Below are 19,028 nucleotides of genomic sequence, written 5' to 3' on the forward strand. Positions count from 1 at the left end.
CAAACCAAAAAACCAGTCATGGCCTCACTGTTGAAGGCAGGCAGGTAGGAACGCAGTTACATGTGATGCGTGGACGTCTGTCGCCACCGAATCATTTGTTACTCTAACTGCGCATTTTATCTTGTGATTTAAGATACCTGTTGTTACCTTTGGTTCCGTACAACGAAGTTGTAACTTTCCAGTTTGCAAGCATTTCCATTTATGTGTTTAATAAAATATAATGGAAATGAATTCAACTCTTTCTTATTACAAATGCACTGTTTTTAAATATTGCAAGTGTTGAATGCTTATTCAGTGAGACAAAAAGAAATGTGTGTTGTGAAAAAGTGCATCAATATACATAAATTAAAGATGCATCAATAATCGTTTTATAATCAAATCGTAGCCCCTGAATCGTAATCGTTATCGAATCGTGAGGTGCCCAAGGATTCCCACCCCTAGTTTTGATCCTTTGTAACTCTCTTGCCCATAATGCATCTAAAATTGCTTCACCTGTGTCCTTAGACCGAGCGTCTTCAATATGGAGAGAAGGGGTTGCCAATGTAGAGAGACGGACAAAATGGAAGATGAAATGCTTGAATGTGGGAGCTCTGGTCTTGTTGTCAAAGATAAAGAGCACAAAATGTTTATGGGATAATAAGAACTGAATTTACCAAGGCATATGCTGTCAGTAGAAGTTTACTGCTTCTGGACATATGCAGTAAATATCTTCTTTATTCTCTCAGCATAATTTCTACTCTGCGAAGATGAACCTTCTGTCCTGTTCATCCCTTATTTACAAGACTGTAACTCTGCTAAAAAAGTGCAAAGCAAGGGGAAAAAGAAAAATACTTTCCAACTGACCTGTCAGAACTCAAATACAAATCAGACATGAAGCAGTGCCTCTCCATGCCCGCAGCCATGATTGATGAGTTAGTTTATATAGATGTGGTACAGCGATGCACGGCATATGAAAAGAAATCATCTTTTAAGCCATCATTAACTGAGCTGCACAGGAGAACCACTATTGCCTGCAGTGAGTTAAAGCCAGCGGAGGACAGTGAGACGCTTCAGCTCAGGATGAATGGGCACCAGTGCGGCGAAACAATACCAGAAGCAGTAGGCTAGCAGGCCACACAGCATCTGATTCATACAGTCCCACTGCTCCTATGTTAGCACACAGAAAACAAACACACTCATTGTTGGGGAGTGATACAGCTGTCCTCACGGTAACACCAGCTCAAACCTACATGCCCCAGAGCTATTTGTGCTGTAAACATATAAATAAGATACATGGGCAAACACACGAGAGAGACAGGAATGAATAGCCTTGTTTGAAGTGTGTGATGGTATCCGAAGATAGTGTTGAGATTGATATTGCACATTTGCACAACCCAACTCTGACAGGAAGCTGACAGGATAATAATGTTTTGCACTTTACACTCAAAGACGACAGAGCTGAAAGGACAACAGACTTAATGACTTGCTGCTTCCAAACCATCTGTCCAAGAAGAATGGATCAAAACAGACATGAAAACAAATCATCTTCTTCGGCATAGAACGGCCCAAAAAAATCCCATTTCATACCACTCCAGTAAATCTTCTAAAACAGACGTACAGAGTCTAAACAACAGAGCACGATGGATCATTTTAAGTGTAATACTGCCTCACTACTGAAACCATATCCATGATCCAAGTCTTGCGGACTCCGCCAGGCACAATAAAAATGTTGGATCATTAGGAGTAGTACTGAACCAAGTCAAGAGGAATAAATGACTATCTAACCGTGGCGGGGGAAATCAGCGCTTTCTAAAAGCAACCAAGGTTCATGTCAAGGTTAGCTCACAAAAACAGCACGAGAGATATGTTTACAGTGGCTTGGTGATAAAACAGTGACATCGCCGTTGAGACTGGGGAGCAAAAACAATCGCATGACAGGAGGAAATGGTTTCTGGAGCTGCGAGGACGGGACATCTACGATAGGAAACACAAACCTGATGGAGTCTGTGCAGCAAACAAGCTTTCCAACAGCCTCTGGATTCAGCACTGCATATTTTCTTATTATCTACTGGCCAAAGCAGATGTGTTTAAATCATAAGGCACTCAGTACACTGTGCAGTATATTACCAGCTGGTAGCATTGTGCAATACAGGGGGCAGATGGTGATTAATGGAATGTAAACTTGACTCCAGTATTGTCAATGCACAATGATTCCTTGTGGATAATATCTGGGTGTTCTTATATTTACCTCACTTCCTGACATTACCTGAGAGGTGTGACCACGGCTGACTGCTGACAGACAATTGTGCCATCTGAGCTGAAGGCACCCCGCCTGATCTTGTGACACTATCAACCAACTACAGAGCAAAGTTCACATCAAGCTGCAGGTACAGTACGGTGTTCCAAGCTGCATGTTAGCACAAGCACTCCGCAGGGTTGCAAGATAAGACGAAGCCCAACAAAGCTCAGTGGGTCATGCCCAGACAGCACATACTGCAGGAGTGCTGACATGTATTTGGATCCCAGTTTTCTGGGAAATATAGACGATTTAATCAGACTAAAGCCTGCATGGGCAAACTTTCAGTTACAGCTGCCAGGCTGCAGCAGTGGAAAGATACATCTGGAAGCCTGAGCTGAGACAGATCCCAAGACTATCAGGCTTTAAAACTGAGACACTGAACAGCACAGGGACCTGTCAAAGAACTTATTGCATGTTCTTTAGAGCTGCATCCTGAGCAGACATAGTTGAAGGACATCCTACAGAGTGGAATCCTCTGAATGAAGAAAAACATGCCCTCCAGCATGTTGATGGTTGCACAACAAGCTGGGGCTCGCCCCTGAAAGCTTCATACCTGCTGAGCAGCCACTAATTCAGAGGTGGTGCGTAAACACGGGCTGTAATGTAGGTGTGTTACAGTCTGGCCATTCCATGCTTTCCCAACAACACTGACAAAAACACATGATGGCTAATACAAGACCTGATACAGCCATAACACTGAGTCACCAGCGAGGCAGTTAAACACTTTATAACCTGTGGAAATCCTTCAGATTCTCACTCAGACCTGCACAGGGGAGATTCCATAGGTGGACAAACTGGATCCAGACATACAGGGACGTTATGACTTTAAAAGTCAGTAGCTGAGAGATGGCATCTTAAGACGCACTGAGTTTTACAAGAGCAAAACGTGTAGAACACTCTACGCAACTAAATTTGGGGAGAGTATACTTTTGTTTTTGTTGTGATCAGGCTGCCCCAGCATTCCCTACAGACTCACCTGTGTGTTCTGTCTCCTCACTGTCCAGACTCAGTTGTTTCCTGCGAAAAGCGACTCTGCTGAAGCCCTCCATTTTCCTGTGAGGCAATGACCGCTCCAGCATTGAGACACAAAAGTGAAACCCACCCAAAGTGACCGGAAATAACTATTACAAGTTTGAGTAACGCGGTCCACACCTTGCGCCGAACCCAGTAGGGCGTCCAGCCGCGCGGCTGTACTCCGCGCGCGCCTGCGCAGGTCAATAAGTAACATCAAACAAACACAAGTGTGGGTTGAAACGACATCCACTTTTCTCTGAGACCTCTGTCACCTTGATGGGGGTGTTTCCCAAGCACCGCCCTTCACCCCTCTCAGTGCGTACTGATGGTGCAGACCTCCTTATTGTTACACCCAGACAATGTGCATACTGTTGGCCATCGCGACACACACACACACACACACACACACACACACACAATGAAAAGAAAATTTGGGACTGATTCAAAATTATTATATTATCATGTTATCCTAATATAATATAATATAATATAATTCCAAGGATAATATAACAATAGAATATATACATTGTATATATATTAACTGGAGATAAATCCAAAAGAGATTAACAACAACAACAACAATAATAATCTGCCAGTGGAACTCTATACATTACTATGACTGTAACTGACTCAAGTCAGCATAAATTCTCATTTATGACATATTCAGAATATAAGCCATAACTATGAAATACTTATTTTAAGATGTTAAATTACCGATTAAATAATACAACAAAAAAGTGACTAATTAAGACAAATCAAAAAATCTAAATGATCAAATACCAAGTAAATATATATATTACATCATAGTGGGTCACAAATTAAAAAAAAATAATAATAAGGAAAGGAGATAATCATTGTAATTGGCCAAATTTAGGGCACTAAGTCGTGTTTATGGGAAGTTATGATTGTAAAAAAAAAAGCTTCATAGGTCAAAATATTGAAAAACTGATCAGAATTTTTGTTTTTTCTATTCAAATATTCTATAAATTTTAAACTATTGAGTTTCTGTTTTGTACAAGACAAGCTGAGTTATATTGCAATGTATTATTTCATGTTGTTTGATATTCAGATAAGTTGTCATGATGGGCAAGCAAAAAATGGGACCACATCATAGTTATTTGATATTACTGGACATTAAAGAGCATCAACTGTGTTCTGATCAGTTTCATTTCTTTCAGTTGTCATAGAAAGCTGCAATTATTCACCAGTGGACGCATGGTCAGTGAGGTAACCACCCTTGTAAAGAACTATAGCCTAACATTATCAATCAAAATCATATGTAATGCAACTATCAATTAATCCTAGACATTGATGAGAAAGAGGCCAATCTGACTATGATTTAATAGGGGTACCGTACACTCAGTAACAAAACCCACTAATGACCTTCTTACTGTCAGATAAGCTGACCATCTCTGCTGATGTCTCCTGTTTCTCATCCTCTGTCTGCAGCACAGTCCTTGTTACTAATTTAAATCTCGGTCCTTTATGCTTTACAAGATGTAATTCTCTTTTACTGTCAGAAGTGCTCTGCTTAGGGTGATGCAGAGAAAATAATTATGAGGGTCACTTTATAATTGACCTCTCTATAACCTTTTGCATGCTGTGTTTGTGAATGCGTGGATACAGAAAAATAATTTCTGTCTAGTTGGTTAAGATGTTGAGAGAAACAGACACAAACACAAAGTCACATACAAATCCAAGGACAGGTCTTTTATTTACTTGTGAAACCAATTAAACACTGTTTTTAAATGGAGGAGAAACTGTTAAACTCACTGTAGTAGCATACAGCTATTGTTCTTTTTTTAACCATGTCTTTTTTTCTTCTTCTTTCATCGGATTAGTCTCTCTCCATCCACTGCTATATTGTGCAAACAAACCAAGAGAGTTAGGTCACCAGTGAGCCTGTGTGGGTTTTGGACCACAAACATTTCCATCACTCTGTAGTTGCAAAAGTAACAATCTTTACACTGTTAACGGAAACCAACAAATAACACACGCACAGAGAACAGAAAGAAACCACTCATTCACTGCTGATGTAACAGCTTTTTATCTGTCGTTACAACACTATACTGGCTATGTAGTTTTAGGTTTATCCGTTTCATATCCATCTGGCAAAAATATGTATTCAGTGCACTGAGGAGAGCGTTAACATTGAAGACATAATGAGGGTATAAAGACAGAGAGATGGGACTTCAATTATGCAACAAACGTCACACATTACATCCATCTCAGTCAGACTCAGCCCCGTTCCTCTGTGATCAAACAGTGTTTCTACAAGAGACAAAATCTCTATTGTACTCTTGCTGTCTTGCCTTTCTTGTCAGCCTGCTGGTTAGTTCATGGTGACAGAAATGGTTGAAAGATTGAGTCAATCTTAATCAGATCAGTCTACCGACACCACTGTATTGCTATAATGCATAATTGTGCTTGGACAGTACTGCATACTGTTTGGAGGAAGCATGTAGGGTCAGCTAAACATGGAGATGTTAGGATGACAGACACGTGTAGCTTGGGATATTAAAAATCTTTTCTGTCATTGTCATTGGAGGAGGAACGAAGGGTGGTCATGACAGTTGTCTGGCGCTTTGACCCATACGATAGCTAAAGAGCTCACAGAGAGGACAGAGAATACTTTACGGGGAGAATACAATGTTGACATGACAGTGACAGAAAGTCTAGAGGAGGCGCACCTCTGGGGAATCCTCTGCTCTTAACTAATGTTAAAAAGATGGAGGTCAGTTCACTCCATGGTCACTTAAACCTGTGCAATTCAAAAAAGGCAAAAAACTCAGGCCAACAGCCCTAGTCCTCATCTCAAACACTCAGTCTCTCGCCTATCCCAGTCTCTGAGGAGATCTGAGCTACATAATAGACACAACCCTGTCACTAGAGTCTGCTGTAAAAATAAATACAAATCATAGAAGGTATAAAATAGTCTTTATGCACATGATTTGCAAAAAAAAAAATCTGTATAAAAAAACACAAGCATCCCAAGAAAGACTAGTGACGTTAGAAATGTAGTTGAAATCCACCACCACAAGAAATGATTTCCTTGTAATAAAGTGATTACCTTCATTAGTCTGTCTGCAACGTCAACCCCAATGTACTCTAACACTCCTATGTAAAAGTGGCATACATATGTTTTCATTAATATACTGACAAAATGTAATATTTTAAATGCTGTAGAGTATGGTTAGGCAAGTTTTAAACCTGTTCACTAGACCAGAAACAAGTTTTGTAGCTCTGGTTTTGGTTGGTTTGTCTTTGTTTAGGAAAACAAAATTGGCCATGAACAGTAGTGAATGTGCTAAATTGTCTGATCACTGAAGTCTTCACCACAGCAGTAAAACACGTCTTGATTTCCATACTGGAGATTGACCAACAAACACAGAAAAAAAACATTCCAGTAATAAATATCTCAGAAACTTGTCATAAATCAATAATAGGAAATAAATAGTAAATAAACTATAAATAAATACTTAATAAGGGAAAAGATTCCCGTGATTTGTCACTTATTTTGCGCCTCAGTTCAATCCTTTCCAGGACAGGGTGTCACTTCCAGAGAAGAAGAGAGCGTCCTGCTCTTCTTCTGCGACCCAGGTAACCAGGAGGCCTGCCGAGGGCCGGACCATGTAGCGCTTAGGGGGGTCACAGAGTCCAGTAAGCACCAGGTGGGACTGCTGGATTGCGGGGGGAGTTAAACTGAGGGAACCCCCATCCAGAGCGTCTCTGTCTCTGTATGACTCCTACCAGACCGAGGCATGGACCTGGGCTGGAACAGTGAGGTTAGGAGCCGGGGGGTTGGGGTTGCTGGGCCAGACAGTTACGAGGGTCGCAGGGAGAGAGAAGGGTACTGCCGCTGGACAGGACTGCATGGTGTTCCTGGAGGTCTGCCAAAAATTTAGGACTGAAAGAATGCAGAGAGACAGGAGAGGAAAAATGACATTGAGTAAAACAGACAATGGGGTAAGAAGAGGGAACAGTTATTGGAAGAATAAGATTACACCAAATCAGCAAACAAAAATGCAACATGTGACAAGGGCAAAAAGACTATTGTGGTTTTCTGAAAGGAAAAGTTCAGCTTTTTGTATGTAAAATACACTTATTCACTTTCTTACCAAAGGCTGAGATGAAAACATTGACACCACTCTAATGTCTGAATGCTAAATATAAAGCTGTTGTAAGCGGCCAATTAGCTTAACTAATTGTCAGCTAGCCCAGCTTCACCAAAAGGTATCAAAATCTCCCTGTAGTCTGTTGTCATTGGGAGGTTGCCAACCAGAAAGAGAGTCCAGAAAGTTATTGCAACCGGCCAAGGGATAGAGATCTGAAAGGATGAAGTTAGCATTGCCCTACTTCCATCATCAAAAAGCCTATGGGATTTTTCCATTGTATTTTGGATCATTGCAGAAAACACACTCTGGGGTTTGTTAGCAGCACTTGTTAGCAGCTGATATTTTAAGACACATAAAAGCTCCACTGACGTAGAACAAAACATGAAAGTCTATCTAAAACCCCACTCAAGACGAGGGAACCAGAAGCGCTAACATGCTAACTCATAGCTAGCTTTTATTTGTGTGATGCTAAGCTAATTGGCTTTGACTGGCAACTTCGTATTTAGTGTACAGACACAAGAGTGGTATCAGTTTTTTCCGATTGCTTGGCAAGAAACCAATAAACATTTTTCCCAAAAAGTCAAACTAGTCCTTTAAAACCACCCAGAGACAAAGAAGAGGCTGTTCATGCCGTATTTCAACCAAAGTATTTGGTGAGAACATCTACAAAACATAACAGTTTTGAGAGAGACTAACCAGCACAACACTAAAACCCAACATGGTCTCAGATCTGTCAGCAGTCTCCTAGTTGCCATGTATGAATGTTTCAGTACACTGACAAAAATAATGTTGTTGGTAAACTCAAACATTCCTGGCAATGGATGTCTTGACTTTTAACACACAGGTGAAGCTAATGATGCTAACTACAGCTAATAGCTAAGTGGCATGGCTTTATGTGACACTTCTATCATTAATCAGATCTTTTCCTTCAATGGGAAGGGGCTGCTATTAAAAAAAAAACGTTCTGTAAGAGGGGAAACTACAGTGCACATCCACAGTTAGTCTTGAACTTTGAAAGTACATCTTTATTTTAATAAAAATTGCAATTATGTAAAAGCATGTATTTAATACTGCCATGCAAAACTTCACATGCAATGGAAAATGACAATTCCTTCACTCCCCAGTGTTAATCATTTATGCAACTCATGGGCCTGTTAATAACTAGTTAATAATAAAGTGTGAAAACTGAGAGCATGCAGCGCTATTTATCCTCTCTGGATGCAGGTGCACAACCAAAAAAAAAAAGATATGTGCATTTAAGAGAATGTGAATAGCATGTTTATTATGGCGTGTGATAGATAGATAGATAGATAGATAGATAGATAGATAGATAGATAGATAGATAGATAGATAGATGGATAGATAGACAGATAGATAGATAGATAGATAGATAGATAGATAGATAGATAGATGTCGATGAGCCTACTACTAGCAGGTTCTACAGCTTGTTACCTGCGCGCTAGGGAGGTTCTCCCTCGCCTTAGTTGTGGGGAGAGTGACGGTACTGAGGCAGCAGGCTGCTGACAATCTACAAGAAACTGATAAATTAGACAGATATACAGAGTGGTGACACTCTGGGTTAGACAATAGGACAGAGAAATCACGGAGGACAAGACAGGGGAAGACCTTGTCAGAGACAGTGAGAGTACTACTGGTTTGCTGCTAAGGGAGGTCTGATTTTTATACTTAAGCACCAGTCTGATCCTGGTGTGTGTTCAGTTGTTCTCATGGCGCTGCTACACAATAGCATGGTGCTATTTATTAATTTACATAATTGAGGGGATAATCATCCTCATTTTGTTTCTCCTGGATGAGAAATGTGACTCTCCTGCCATGGAAATTTGTGTTTTGGTATGTAATGAATGGGAAAGCCTGAGAGAAGGGAGCAAGAAAGGAAATATGAGCAAAAGGAAGAAAGAAAAAGAAGATACATAACCTAAGTCAGTGTCAATTACAGTGTATGATTTCATAGTGTGGATGTAAAGAAACCAGTCTCATCTGAGCACACTGACAGGGCCAGTCTCTGCACACTTAGACAATCAGCACAGGAGGTGGAGAACACAAAGACACACAGACATGGACATATTTACACACACTTGCAAATCCAACTTTATATTGATTTGTACAGCACAGAAAGAGGAGGACAGACACAGCGGGGCTAATGCTGAACAATCCCATCCTGCTCAACTCCACAACACCTGCTGCTCTGTTATTTTCATCAGGTTTTTTTCCACAGTCCACACCTAGTCATGTTCCACATTCTTACTTAAAAGTTTTTTATATGACATCTTGTTTAAACTGTTTCACTTATATGATTATCTGAGGTAGGATAAGGGACAAGGAGAGAGCGGTCAAACAGCATTTGACAGGAAGGAGAAATGTTTTCAGATGCTGCCATCTAGTGGAGAAAAATGGGAATACAGTGAGAGGTTGGTCGAGACATTGGGGCATCAGTGGAGGGAGAAATTGTTTAGCTTCCTTTTTGAAACTACACATGGAGTAGGAGGTCGAGGCACAGAGAGGAGGTCTGACTGGTTTCCATACTACTGTAGGCAACAAGGCTATTAAACACACTTTCAGCCTGTCAAATGCTTTTTGGCAGAACTTTAGATGTAACAAAAAAGGCATGCAAGGATGAACTGTAGGAAGTGTCATTTTACAACATATAATTACAACATATTAGTTAGTTAACATATTAGTTTTATGGAAGAGATGAGATGAATTACATTTTATTAATAATAAAAAAAAAAAATCTAACATGTAATCTACAAACTTTTCCACAGGGAGGTGCTGTGAGTCACTGGATGCTGAAGCAGAGGCTGCAGCCATTTTTTGCTTTGTTTTCACTTTAAAACACCTCTCAGTATTCTACAAGAGTGATACATGATGTCACAGTTGATGGTAGCAGCTATGCAGATAAAGATGCCTGATATCACATTCATAAAGACGTTCATTATTAAACTCTATGCAGTCCAACCTTAACAATAACAAAAAGGCTGATCAGTGCTGCTTTGAGGATGGAGCAAGCTGTCAGGGGCCTCCTGTTCCTGAGTGTTGCTGCATGTTCAAACCACAAAAATGCGAAACCAGTTTTTCCTCCTCTCTGTATCTGTACTTAATCCAGTGGAATTAGGGGAACTGTGTGCAAAGATGGGTGTGGCGATGACGATGAATCATCGCCTTCTCCGAAGGTGAGGTGATACTGAGGTAGGAGTACCGGTGCTGTAAGATGGAGACAGTCGACCTATGTCATGTCTTGAATAAATGAGTCGTCTGAACTCTAAGGTTAGCAGCTCAGGGTCTACCGTGATTGGCTGGGTGGCCAGGGACAAATGAGGGAAACTGATGTTAGGTTGAAGAGTTGGAGCTGAGGTCTGGATTGTTTCAGAAAGTGCGTGTGAAGTCCACACAGACATGGACGGACAGGCGGTTAGTTCGACAGAGGGAGGGCTAGTGAGGGTCAGGGAGGTGTTCAGGGTGTGGGTGGTGATAATGGAGGGGCTGTGGAGCCTGGTGGGACTGGAGGGAGCTGTGAAAGCGCCTCTGCCACTTACTTTGGGCGGGCTGCTTTTAATCTTGGGCACTTTAGCGCCGCGGCCACGGTGAGTCTGCTCGTGATCGAACTCCAGATCCTCCAGCCGTTGGGTCAACGCCAGCTTCTGTTGGATGGCCATACGGAGGAGGGAGTTCAATGTCTTTTTCTCATCCTCTGCCGCCGCCAGCTGCCTCTGCATCTCATCCAGCTGGGTAACATATTCGTCACATCTACAGAGAGAGAGAGAGAGAGAAAAGTTACAGAGGGAAGAGACAAAGTTTTAGTGGGATATTTCTCTGACACAAGCAAGTATATATCAAGGGAAGTCAAAATATTCACTTCCCCAGCCTCGTGGCCTCAGATTTACCCTCTCACCTTGTGGCAAACATGGCCCTGAGAGACGAGAAGGTGGCTGCGTCTTCTTTAAGCGCCTTCAACTCATTCCTCAGCTTCATCATGGTCTCTGTCACCATCGACTTTTCATTTTCGTACTTGCTCTTCAAATTTGCCAGTGCAACCTCTGCTGTCTGCAATGTGGATAATTTAACATATCATCATTACAACATGACGGCCTGATTCAGATGACATCTGACACAGAAAGGGCAAATAAGTTTGCGTGGATATTACAAAGGAAATTCCTCTTTCACCTGTTTATTGGCTTTCAGCACCAGCCTGAGTGTGGCTATCTGCTCTCTTTTGGTACTAAGCAGGGATTTTAGTTTGAGTATCTCCTCCATGCACAACTCCTTGTCCTTGTCAAGCATAGGCGCCAGCTCTCTGGCTGCAGCCCTCTGCCTGGACAACTGCAGTGAGCGATCCACAGCCCGCTGGAGGTGTTTGATCTGGTCTCTGATGATGGCGTTCAGGTTGTAGATATTCATGGGCTCCTTCCGCAGGTCCCCACCTGCCTCTGAGGGCACTGGAGATGGGCAAGGTGAGATGCTGATGCTAGGGGAGCCCGTGGGGTTACGGGTGGGGCTGCTATGGCAGGAGTCCACTGTGTTGTTTGTTGTCTCATTGTGATGGCCATCTTTGGATGGGGAGTCCATGGGACTTCGTGGGGGTTCGGAGGAGCAGGCTGCTGATGCTGCAGCGAGGCGTCGTGCCAGGCGGGGGGAGAGCAAAGCCCGGTGGTCATCCGAGCCTTTCAGGCTGCCACTGCGTGTGACGCGGCTCTGGCGGTAGTAGTCCAGCATGACACGGTTGGGCGTCTCGTTGTTGCACAGACAGACATGATGGTAGAGCTGCGCCAGCTCCTCACTGAAGGTTACCAGCTCATCTTGTGCTGTGTTCAGCATGCCCTGGCTCTCGGTGGCTGTGCTCGCGGCTGCTCGAAGCTCTGCCTCCAGACTCGCCACCTTCTCCCTGCTTTCACGATAACTACGCTCCAAATGAGTTACCTGCTTGGAAGAAATCAGTTGGACATTTGGAACATTACAGGGTGCAAAACAGAACTGAGTTAGCATCCAGTCAAAAGGATATTTGGTTGCAAAAGTCAAATGACGCACAACTATACATGTAACAATGACAAACCTGTTCAGTCAGTGCCTGGACCCTGTCGTCACTGTGGCTCTCTCCGTGCCCCTCCACAGCCTGGTTGTACTTCTCCTTCAGCACCTTGAGCTCTGCTTTCAGGTCGATCACCTCTGTCACTGCCACCTTGTACTTACACTCCAGGACCTCGAAGCCATTGATGTCGAGGTCACAGTGACCATTGGCTGGTGGTGATGAGGAACCACCATCGGGTTTCTCACTCTCCTGTGGGTCATCCAGCTCTTTGTCTCCATTCAGACATTTCATGCCGTTGACGCGCTCCGTGAGGCGATGAACCCGCTCATTCTGCTCGCTCAGGGCGCCCTGTGTGTGCTGCAGCTGGGTCTGTGACTCCTGCAGGTTCATGAGCAGCACCGACTTCTCACGCTCCACCTGCAGGACGGGAGGATAAACGAGAGGCAGTCAAGACAGTGAGGGAAGAATACAGCTGCATAGGTGTTAATGATATAAAAAAAACTGGGAAAAAGTTTTAAATCCAAGGCCTTTCACTTTTATAACTTTATATATTTATATATTATTATGTAATACACTGCATTGATGCGTGACTTAAAAATTCTGACAACCTTCTACAGGCAAATGTTATTTCTCCTAAAGCATTTTCTCATAATAAAATGAAGATGAAAACACCATCAATATTCAGATGTTGCTGAGGCTACAGTATAGGCAGGACTCAGGCTCACTTACACAAATGTATAATCAGTACCTGCACAACTCCATAATATTAAAGGGCTTACAAAGATAAAGACAATGTACCATGCAACCACCATTTGTAAGCAGCAAGTGAACAAACACAAGCAAATGTCTTATGAGCAGGAATGCATGTCTATTTCTGACTGTATAAATGTGTGCAATAACATGTTGCACAGCTTGCTTGACTTAAAAACTGTTGGTAAGGATTAGGGGTGTAACAATACACAAATTTGTATTAAACCATTCGGTACAAGGCTTTCAGTTCGGGATGCATTACAAACCGAACTAATCCTATGACGTTTGGAAAATAAAATATACAGCTTACATTGCGGGACACATAATGTTCTCAGTACCACTGCGCTCAACATGGCAGCACACATGACTTAACAGGCAATGAGCTGTCTGCCCCTCTCACCCCAAACCAATATATTTTACTCCAGTGAGACACACTTGGAGGCAGCTATGATATGCTAGCTCATTGCAGTGCTGTTAGTAATGCCATTACCAGACCAGAAATAGAAGATCCTCTGATAACCTACAGGTCTGGAAATTGGAGCCACTTTGGCTTCGCTTTGAATTATGAAGGTGATGGTGAGGGAATGGTGGCTTGAAAAACAACGGTATGTCACATCTGCTGCAATAGGTTACATCAGTGGGAATATTTCAAACATGACTTCTCATTTACCCATACATCACCCCTGTGTGTCAATAGGCAGAACTAGATGAAAACAAGGAGCAACACAAGCTACAAGCTGTTATCCCTGCAGCATTTAGGCAACCATTCCGAACTGACTTAAACATGGAAAAAGGAATCACCATAGCAACTGATAATGTTACATTTATAGACACAGATATGAGACCTTACTCTGTAGTGGAAAATGTAGGCTTTTACAAACATGTTAAATGTAACTGAAACCCATTTCACCCACACTGTAAAAAAACAGAGGCCCAAATTATGATGTCACGTTTAAAAATTCACAAAACAAGGAAATTTCTCTGGCATTTCAGAAACAGACTTGCCTCTTTTGTTTGTATTTGTTTATAACTACAATACTAGATTTTATATTTAATAAAGAACTGTTTTTGGTTTAAAGCTGCTGAGAGGAAACCCAAGAAAACAGGTCACTCAGATGCAGCTCCATCATTGTTCAAGGTCAAAAAAGAATATTCATTATGACGTTTTTATAAATCAAAAATGTTAAAAATCAAGGAAATTTACCTGCATTTACACTTTTTTGCTGTGTCGAAAAAGTACTGTTTGTGTTTCAAACCTGAACAGTGAATTTCGTGAACCGTTACGCCCATAGTGCAGATAATGGCAGCCAAACTTTAGTGCATATTTTAATTACTTCTTGATCAGTCATCCAAAAAGAGGGGTGTGCTCCCCTAGTGCTGAAAGGGTAAAACTTTAATCTGACTCTTCAATCGCCAAATGAGGCAAAGCAAATAGATACATTTAAAAACTGTCAATGGTGATTACTGCTTTGGGTGACACCTAAGATGAAATTGTGTGTGCTCTCTAACAGTGCCCATATTGACAAAGACTAAATTGATTTTAAAAAATTCAACTGGCAAGTAGAAGCCCGATACTGCTGGCGTTTACAACGTTGGTAATCAACTTGAAAGAGAAAATTGATTACTGGGTAATTGGGTTTACAGAGAAAGGCACACTGCTAATATAGCAGCCACTGATCTGATTCTTTATTTCCCTGAGGAGCTCAGCTAGGGGCAAAAATGAACAGTAATGACTTAATTAGATTTTAGCATGAATGTAATCTGCATATGATTTATATGTCATTGAACACACCATGTATTTATCTTGCGTGGAGTGCCTACTTATTAGCATGTGTTGCATTCAGGTGACTCAGTGCATAAGTGAGAGAAAGACAGTTCCTACACTATATTATATAAGCTCCATATTTATACTTTCTATTTATATAGATGTAGCATATCACAATGCAATGTTAGAGCTAACTGTGATATGAAAGTACATGTGTAGAAGTGTACAGCGCCTGTAGACAAAGAACTTCTATGACATTTTCCCTCCCTCTTTGGGTCTCGTTTCTCAGTTAGGACTCTATTTTTGTCCCCTTGTCTCCAAACTAAAAGCAGAATATAGTCAGTTTCTGTCTCTGTCCTGCCCCTACATCTGCTCTCTGTGCCCACTGGACACTAATCACCCTGACAGGGCTCCCTATGGTACACGCAAATGCACTGCCTCTACTGCTGGACTCTTTTTGCATTGCTATGATTTGGTAGAAGATATCAGCACACATGAGAGCATACAGTATATACAGAGCATGATATACACTTCATATGGGCATTGATATAAGCTGAAATGTACATGTGTGTGGTCTGTCACTGCCAAAATAATTTAATTATCATGTGTTTAAGTATGTACATTTTGTGTAGATGGATTCTGTGTATAAGATTTCAATGCTGTTTCAGTGGCCTAATTTGTATTCAGTAAAGCCTGTAGTATTACATGATGCTTTTCCTTCTCTTTCCCAGACTGTCATCACCTTGTCATTTCCTTACTGTTACCAGTGACAAACAGCGACGATGGCTGCTTTCAACAGTGCAGCAATGAACACTGAACAAAGACACACACCCACACAGAATGCAGCCAGTCGATTGATAAGACGCCACAGTCTCTACACTACAAACTGAAATGTACTGTGGAAAATTGGATCAATACAGCCATCTTCTAATGTGCTGTGAACTGCAGTGAATTGTCTTGGGGTCAGCGTTGGTATCAGCTTTAAAGCGACTGAAGTCTTCCAGACAGTAAAAACCAATATGATGTTCAAGTGTTGTCAGTACTGACCTTGAAAATTATATTCAAAGGGCTGAGGTAGAATAAGTGCTTTCTAGCTGCTGCAAGTCAACAATGCTGATTTTACTTGGGTTATATTATTTATTGTGGGATTTACAGACACTGCTATAAAAGCCTGCTATATTTTCTTACAACCCACCTGTAGCAGCTGCTGTTTGAGCTTCTGCATCTCCGACAGGTTGAGCTCACTGAACAGGTCGGGCACGGGGTGCAGGCCTTCTCCTTTCCGGCCTGGTCGGTATTCCCCGTTCATCTTAGCCAATCCGGTGCCTGTGTGAACGTGGCCGTTGCGGCGGTTGCAGTCCTCATTGTTGCCGTTAGCAGCAGGGATGGTGGTGCCGTTGGTGCCATTTGTTCCGTTGGTCTCGTCAGGGAACTTGAGGCCTTCAACACCAGTGACGGTGAGTGCCAGATGGGCCCCGGCTCCGTAGACGCTGTCGCTCAGGCTGAGGTGGTGGGCCAGTTCCTTTCTTAGGTTGTTTTTCTGCTCACGCTCATTCTTGAGGGCGTCCAGGGCCTCCTCCAGCTGACCCTCGGAGATGTCCTTCAGACGTAATGCATCCTCCAGCTGACTGTTGAGGAGAACGGTCTCCTCCTCGAGTACTTTAATTTCATGTTTTAGTCCCTCATACTCCACCTGAGGAGCAACAGAAAGGACAGGCCAGAACAGGAGAAAGAAAAGGGTGGAGACCATTGAATTTAATTACATAATTCGCTCCCAGGTCAAAATAGAGGGGGCATAAAAAATGTGTGAGTAAAACAAACAAACAAACAAGCAAACACGAAATAGCAGCAGATGAGTTTTAAAAAAGCACATATTAACAGAGTGTGGACTCAAGTCACGTGACTTGGACTCAAATCAGACTCGACACAAATGGACAACTTTAGACTCGACTCGACAAAATCAAAAAGACTTGCAACTCGACTTCAATACACTTGTGACTTAACTTGGACTTGAACCATTTGACTTAAAAATAATTGATACCTTCCCCCAAGGCCAATTTGGGAAGAAAGAATTATGGACATTTTTTCAACATGAGACGAGTTAAAGATAAAGAAACAGGACAAAACCATATAAAATAATTCTGTTGTGGTACTGGTTAAACGTGCTACATAAAAGTGCAATGTCAGCACAACTTTTATTCTAACTTGTTTCGACAGATAATACAAACCTTAAAAACCATTCATAATTTTTGTAAATGTAATAATTCATTACTCTGATGTTAAAATAGCATTACAATTGGTGAAGAGCACATTATGACTTGTTTAGGACTCAAAACTCAAGGTTTAGGGCTTGGGACTTGTTAGCCTTGACTTGTGAGTTGACTTGTGACCTGACTTGCAAAACAATGACTTGGTCTTACTAAGACTTTTGAAAGTGTTTTCTGTTATAATTATTATCATTATTATTATTATAATTATTTAGAGCCAGGTGATATGGACTAAAACCAAACACCACACTGCTTTTGATTCAAAACCTTGAAATGTATAATGTGACAAAACAGTATTTGAGTTATGAGTGATTTTGTTGTTAAAAAATCATTTGCAATTTGCATTTGCTTACGAAGCAAGATAAGGCACTCATTTTTATTACATTTCAGAAAAAAACATTGTTTTTAACTTACTTTTACTGTAATGTAAGATCAGCAATATTTAAGTCTTACATCATAAAAATGACTCTACATTGATTTATGACCTTAATCTACTCGCCCATACAGACACTGTATGACACTGCTGGGGATACTGTGGCTCCTAAAGGGAAATGAAGGATGATGAGCAATTGGATGAGAGCACAGTTTGATCCAGTGCATCCTGGATCTAATACTGAAAACATAAAGAGAACCACACTTGGAGGTGGTTTTGGAAGTGATACTGGGAAATTGAGTGAGTCACTTATTTCAGCTGAGATGGAGTTTAGTGCCTCATCACTGGAGGCGATGACAAATCTGTCTGAGGCAAAGCTTCCTGGTGTGCTGAGAAATTAGCTGACTGAGTTAATGTGTGAGTGACAGTAACTAATATGATGAAGGTCTCCACACTGACCTGACTCTGCTTGAGCGTTGACACCAGTTTCTGCAGCGTGATGTTCTCCTCCTCCAGCTCAGTGTAATCCTGAAGCAGCCGCGTCTCTCTGAACTTGTACTCCTTGATCTCCTCCCTCATCCGGCTCCTCTGCAGCTCCAGCATCTCGTTGTTCTGGAGAGAGAAAATGGGATGAAAAAAGAAAAGTGGGTGAAAAAGATGGGTACAAGAAAGAGAGAGGGAGAAGAGGATTGGGAGTCAGCTCATAACCTGAATCCATAACCGACACAGATTCTCTCACAGAAAGTAATATCACTCATACATACTTACAGTCTCCTCTAAGACACATACTGCACTTCTCCTCTCTGATATCATAAGGATGATGAGATATTTTTTTTTGCTAAACAAATTTCATTTTCTTAAATGCAATGAGTCAGCACATTCACACGCCCAGAAGGATCATTTCAGGTCACCTGCTGTGCACAGATAGAAACATGAGCATATGCTGGACCATATAAAGTGTCGATGAGAGAAATGCAGCAGATACAAAGGTCATAAATCTGGGTGTAGTAGGCGGCAGTACTGGGAATATATGGAGAACTCAGCAAAATCATCTGTCACATATACAACTACTAACTACTAACTTTTATTCTAAGGAAAAGGGAGATGGATGAATATCCTCTCTGTTAGCTTCAAAAGAGCTGACCCTGGCAAATTAAAGCAATCCCCATGTTACTTTTAAGTCAATTTCACCATTAGTCCAGGTCACTTAAAATTAGGGCTGCCCCTTGAAAGTCAGAGATTCGGATCATCTGTACTTCTGGGCAGTGATGTAGTGGTAGTTGATGAGGTGGTTGTACTTCTGGGTAGGTTACCGAGGAGGTGGTGGGTATACTTTCCTATGTATTCCAATAGCTTTTCTGCTGATAGGTGGGTTTACCAGAGAAAGAGGTGGGTATACCTGCGTATACCCTGCACTTAACC

At 41.8% G+C, this 19,028-nt stretch overlaps 2 protein-coding genes across 6 annotated transcripts in view; both read right to left on the reverse strand.

Annotated features, from left to right (window-relative positions):
- Window positions 1-3,482, reverse strand: part of fgd4a (FYVE, RhoGEF and PH domain containing 4a) — a 66,876-nt gene extending 63,394 nt beyond the window's left edge. The window contains exon 1 of the mRNA XM_050072819.1: window positions 3,255-3,482. Within this exon, the coding sequence (XP_049928776.1) occupies window positions 3,255-3,357 (103 nt within the window). The 5' untranslated portion in view covers window positions 3,358-3,482. The remainder of the gene's footprint in view (window positions 1-3,254) is intronic.
- Window positions 3,483-4,993: 1,511 nt separating this feature from the next.
- bicd1a (bicaudal D homolog 1a) overlaps window positions 4,994-19,028 on the reverse strand; it is a 43,450-nt gene continuing 29,415 nt past the window's right edge. Inside the window, exons 3-10 of one of the 5 annotated variants that reach the window (XM_050074129.1) lie at window positions 18,066-18,218; window positions 16,162-16,659; window positions 12,476-12,868; window positions 11,590-12,342; window positions 11,318-11,469; window positions 10,962-11,172; window positions 8,860-8,945; window positions 4,994-7,199 (exon numbers count right to left, since the gene is read on the reverse strand). In XM_050074129.1, the coding sequence (XP_049930086.1) occupies window positions 7,079-7,199; window positions 8,860-8,945; window positions 10,962-11,172; window positions 11,318-11,469; window positions 11,590-12,342; window positions 12,476-12,868; window positions 16,162-16,659; window positions 18,066-18,218 (2,367 nt within the window). In that variant the 3' untranslated portion in view covers window positions 4,994-7,078. Of the gene's footprint in view, window positions 7,200-8,859; window positions 8,946-10,961; window positions 11,173-11,317; window positions 11,470-11,589; window positions 12,346-12,475; window positions 12,869-16,161; window positions 16,660-18,065; window positions 18,219-19,028 lie in introns of all 5 variants that reach the window. The other 4 variants (XM_050074128.1, XM_050074131.1, XM_050074130.1 and 1 more) reach the window with 4 other exon arrangements.

The sequence above is a fragment of the Epinephelus moara genome, chromosome 20, assembly GCF_006386435.1.
Source record: "Epinephelus moara isolate mb chromosome 20, YSFRI_EMoa_1.0, whole genome shotgun sequence".
In the NCBI taxonomy this organism is placed as follows: domain Eukaryota; kingdom Metazoa; phylum Chordata; class Actinopteri; order Perciformes; family Serranidae; genus Epinephelus; species Epinephelus moara.